Raw genomic sequence first — 6007 nt, forward strand, 5'->3', positions numbered from 1 at the left:
TAGTTCAAAAATTTCAGAATCATGAAATTGATCCCCGATATTTTAAATGGTATTTTCATTGCTTTAATCAACGGAACTCTTTCCAAAATAGAAAACTCTTCGGGGGACTAGAGCGCTACTTATTTTTTCTAAATATTGAAAAAGTGGGAGTGCCAGAGATTAAAACGCTTTTCACACAAGGCATCATCAAAAATATATAAAAAATCATCAAAAATATATAAAAAAATCACTAAAAATCTAAAAAATTGTTTTGAAAGCTTCAATACGTTTAAATTACAAATATTATCTTTCTTTTTTAAAAATATTTATTACTGTCGCATCCTAGCTCACAAAAAAGAATACAAGTAAAAAACATAAAATTGTTCAGAAGAGAGGAAAGAAAATTTAATACGAATATATTTTTAAAATTAATTATTTATGATATTATTATAGTATTAAACATAAATCAACTTAGAATACTTACGAATTGCTTGTTTCAAATTCTGTAGAAATAATATTAATTTAATATGTTATATTTGTTAGACCTTCAAAAACTACTCTTATTTTATTTTGTTATTTTTCTCTGGTGTCATTTTTTTGGAAGTAAAGTATCTGAATTGGACTTGTGTCTTTTCTTGTGGGAGTGCGATATAAATAATACAGTTGCTAATTTTTTCGCATGTATCTTTTTCGATAATATCATTAAAGAATTAATATAATAATAATAAATGATAGAGAAAATAATGTAACACATATATAAATGTCTTATTTTTGTTTCAAGTTTGAGATTTGGTGGAGCTCGATGCCTGGCGTAACTTCCGATCTTAAGCCAAGATTTGTTGTGGACGGTCAGGCATCCATGAGACAATGCTTGCATCCGGAGACTTGCAATAAGGACATCGAGCTACCGGAACATTACAACTATTTCCATGATCTCCGAAAGGACTTTGTAGAATGCTATTCGTCTCATGGGGAGCTGTCGACCCTTGGAGTGCAAGAAATGTTGCAATGTATCCTTTCATGCTTATATAAAAATTGTCATCAAGCTGATCAATTGTCGCCAAGCTGATCTCGTTGGATACATTATTCTTATTTCTTTTATTTTTATTTCTTATATATCTTTTTATCATAGACATATAAGATCCAGCATCTGTATACTTTTCTGTAGTATGCTAGGCAGAACGTTGCGAGGCAAAATATCGGGGCAACCTCTCCTATACGCGCATCTTGACATTTATATCATTAAAAAAAATAAAATAAGATATAAAAGTAAGGGTAATACTCAAGAATTCTACCTTTCTCACCAATTTTGACGAAATTAAAGCAAACAATATATATTCTAGCTTCATTTACTGTTCTCATGTCTCTATGTCATCAATACGACAGATTTCCTAATCTGAATAGTCGTTAACTTCAACGATTAATATCTTAGTCTACGGGACAGAGCGTCACTTTTTTTTGTCAGATTTGTTTATTTCGTGCAAAAACGCATTGAATGACTAATTTCGTCAAAATCGGTGAGGAAGGTAGAATTCTTGAGTATTACCAAAGTACGTTTACTGTAAAGATGCTGAGAAGGATAGGTTGCTCCGATATTTTGCCTCACACCTCTCGTTCTACCAAACCTATGTATATATAAGCTAATGTTGGGTCTATCTTATATGTTTATGCTTTTTTACACGCACACATAAACATTTACAAAATATTTTTAGTCTCTCTCTTTTTTTCCGTCTTCGATGTAATGTGTCATCTTTGACATCAGTGCCACTGCATACGACCAGTTAACCCAATAGCATTTGTTCATATACATATAACAAAGATATTTTATCACAATTTTTCAAATATATAAATTTTCTCTTCGATTTCAAAGGATATACCAAGTGTAGAAATTATGGGATATAATTTATTGGCAGTTGCTATGATTTTCTTTTAGAAATGTAATACCGGATAATAATTAACTACTTATTTTGAATGTCAAATGTATAATTATTATTATATTTTATATATATTCTTAATATTTTTTATATATTCAAAATAAGTAATTAATTATTACCTTTTAATATTAATATGACTAATATAAAAAATATAGTTAATCTCAAATTGGCCAATATTGGATTTTTGTAAAAGTTCTTTAATTAATTCGAAATCAATAGCTGCATTCAGCGAATTCAACAGTTGAGTGAGTTGTTATTGTTATTATTTTTTTAGATCTAAAGTTCTGATTGGATGAGCTAAAAGAATATACCAGTAAGCGCTCACTCAACTGTTGAATCCGTTTAATGCGGCCTGTGTTTTCATTTCGGGAAAAAATTGGTTATAAAATGGCCGAATAAAATAGCTAGAATAATCCTAGCTACGAAGGTCTGTATTTTTAAGTGTACTACACTAGTTAAGGAATCTCGCACGGTATTGTATGCAAATGCCGGTGCACACATGTCCTCACCGATGGTGTATCGGTAACGGTGCTTGCCGCGGAATTGGTATTGCAGTAATGCAGTCTCGTGTTCGAACTTCGAACTTGAGCCGCGCAACACCGACATGGTCATGTCCCAACGAAGAAATTCACCCACGTTCATGTCGCTTGCGAGTTTCCACGTTGGGGATCTACGCTACGCGTGGTTGTCAGACGGCGCATCGAAAGTCAACTTATTGTTAGTCACCCGAGACACTTGATGCGCTCGGCGCTCCTCGACGACGACCGGACGATCACGACACACGACACCGGTCGTATCTCAACCTCAACCAACGAACCGACGTCAGCAGACGTTAAGTAGCGTCAGTAGCGACAGTAGCAAGCAGTCAAGCTGTAACGAGTAGTCTTTACGATCGTATCGAGTACGGACGCATGTATCGCGTTGCCGCTGTCATTCGCGTGAATCTCGAGCGTGATTGTGACGAATTCTCTGACTGTCTTCGTTCGCTCTCGAACGAATTGTCTGAATTGTCTTAATTAAATTAGAAAAAAATCAAGCGAAGATAGAGAAAATTAATCGCAACATCACTCTTTCACAATTACGATTTTTCTTGGGCTCAACGCATACGCATAAACTGCTCGGAATTAAAGTCGAGGATAGGTACGTTTTTGTTCTGTATTTGGACTGATGTGGAGGACATTTGAGACATCTGGACGTTAAGTCGGAATCGTTTGAAAAATAAGATTCCATTATCTATTGACTGTATTTTAAATTTACTACGGGGAACTTTCTTAATCCTATAAATATCTACGTAATTAAATTAATCCATCATTTTTATTTATTTTTAAAAGTAACGTGTGTGCGATAAGGTATTGTTCTCTCTCATTTTATTAGTGGATGAAATTTATTTAAGAGATTTGCAATCTTTGCAAGAGACTTGCAATCTAATAGAGTAACGTGATTTTCTTCTCGATTCATCTCTCTTTTAAGATAACTCTAATATTGCGTGGCTGAAATTTCTATTAAATTTTTTTATCTGTTGAGAATATATCGCTCATTTATTATGACAAGAATATAACTCAACATTTTTAGTTGCTTGCAAGAAAAGGACGGAAATATAAAGAAAAAAGAAAAATATACATTTTTATTCCTCTACAATCAATTATTACACTAAAATTTCAAAAACATTTCAAAAAATTAATATTACAAAATTTAACGATTTAAAATAATTAAATAAATTCTGGAAAACTTTATTTTTTGAGTCATGCTGTGACAAATGAGCGATATGACAGTAAATATTGTTAAGTTACTCATTTATTTAGCACTTTATATACGAATTCTTTGTTATAACTTAATGGAAATTCGAATCTCGAAGTTGATATTTCCTACATTAAGAAGTCAGAATTAACAGATTCCCGAAACGAAACGTGTTCGTCTCAAATCCAATTTCGATTCGGATTCACATCAGCTATATAAATTCTCCTTTTATATTCACTATGCGTGTCGTGCCATATATCTACTGGCACTAATAAAACAAGACCACCTGCGCCGTCTGAGACATATGTGTACGAATATGCACGTATGAATATCGATCGATTCACTGTTCATCTGTTCAATGTGAGCCACATTTGAGATTAGCCGGACTTTGGTTTTCTACATTCCATTCATACACGCACTTCGAACGCACACATTGTAGATGCGACGTTTGTACATTCAAGGAATTTTATAAAGAGTCTTTCTATCAATGTTATATCAATATAAACATCAATATAAATATTATTTAAACATTAATTTAAACTTCTTCTAAAAATATCTCCTTGAGAATTATGAATTTGTAACATTATTTATTATCAGGTACAATGATTTTGTAGTCTCTGTCAAACTGATGTTATAATTTCATTTAACAAAATTGTTGATGTTCCTACTTCTATTTTAGTTAGAATTTCAAAAGTGTCACTTAGCATGTTTTCGAGTAACACTAATAAGGACGACTATATTATTAAGTGGACATGTAATATATATTGATATTTTTCTTGTGTTCATAATTAAGGCCCCTCTTCACTCATTATTATTATCTCAGAAGACATTCAAAGCAAGAATACACAGTAAACATTCTATTTGAATAGAAATATTTTTCGATAAAACAATATTTACAATAGAATAGATGAATGAAATAATATCGAAATACTATCTTTTTGTTTTGAAAAAAAATTGTATTTATCTCTATATTATTAATTTTGTCATAATTGTAAATACATAGCTTATTCAATTGTTTTTAGTTATTCATTTTTAATATATGATTATTTATTAATTAACGAAACAAAACAAGAGTTTTCATTATATTTTATATTTTTTAATTATATCGATTGTAAATGTTGTTTTATTATACACAACATTTTCATATTAATATATTTTACAAGAATATTTGTTGTATACAATTACAAGAATATTTATTGTATGAATATTTGTTTTCTCGATTTTGACGTCACAATCTGAGATAATAATCTGAGGTGAGTGAACAAGAATTTTAATTTTAAAAGTCAGAAATGTAATGCTTACATGATTTTTGAGAGGTATTATGTCTCACTTGATCTTACTCTCTTTTCAATATCGAGTTAGAAGTCTAATCCAATATCTTATCATCATTTCTAGGCAAAAGTGCGTAGCAGAAATAATCTTCGAAATGACGAAAGAAACGAAGAATCAACGATTCATTCAGAAATCTGTACACGCGAAATATCCTTCCATCTTTGCTAAAATTGTGCAGAATGTAATCTTAATTTCTCCTTTTGATATTCGTCTCGATGATAGAACACATTTTGGGATTGTTCATATCATGATCGAGGAAAAGATTGTATGCGAGGAAAAAGGAATGTCGCACTTTACGATCAGTAATGACCAGATGACTTGAGAAAGTCTTCACGAGGCGATGTCTTATCGGGACGTGGTTTAAAGGTCAGTCCTCCGATGAAAATATGGCTAACGGGTAACGAATGAACGTCACGTGTGTGTGTGTGTGTGTGTGTGTGTGTGTGTGTGTACACACACGCACGTACACACACACACACACACACACACACACACACACACATATTATGTTTCTTTCCTTGACGATCTTAGTTTTCAAGTTTAGATACTCGATTGTGTCTTTATATTAGTCTCTGCGTGATCCGATATGTATGGATATCGCATTGAGAAAAAAGATATTGTTTGATATTTATGATTGTAAAATAGTAAAATAATTATAGTTACTTATGTTTCACTTTTATAATTATTACTATTGTAATATTAATAATAATCATTTATACAAAAAAATATGTATAATTGGCATCGAAAATATAATTAACTACAATATTTCATATATTATAATAACTAAAATATTTAACTATAAATTATAAGTAAATTTTAGTAACTGCAATCATTTTTTCTCTGAGTGCATCTGGTCATTATTTATGAGAATGTCTGTTCATTTATAGTTTCTAATGTCCATTTCTAATGCTCCATCGTTTACCAAACCATATTGTTTACCAATTCGATTGTTCTTCTATTCATTCAAGCCTGACATGCTCGAAGTCTGTAATTCGCGTTGTACTCGAAAAAATTCATCCCAGTCG

The 6007-nt window shown here is 31.4% G+C and overlaps 1 protein-coding gene across 1 annotated transcript in view; it reads left to right on the forward strand.

Moving 5' to 3' along the window:
* Window positions 1–6007, forward strand: part of LOC108685880 (RNA-binding protein fusilli-like) — a 57550-nt gene that overhangs the window by 38765 nt on the left and 12778 nt on the right. Inside the window, exon 3 of the mRNA XM_018190888.1 lies at window positions 761–989. Within this exon, the coding sequence (XP_018046377.1) occupies window positions 761–989 (229 nt within the window). The remainder of the gene's footprint in view (window positions 1–760; window positions 990–6007) is intronic.

This window comes from Atta colombica, unplaced genomic scaffold (assembly GCF_001594045.1).
Source record: "Atta colombica isolate Treedump-2 unplaced genomic scaffold, Acol1.0 scaffold161, whole genome shotgun sequence".
Taxonomy (NCBI): Eukaryota; Metazoa; Arthropoda; class Insecta; order Hymenoptera; family Formicidae; genus Atta; species Atta colombica.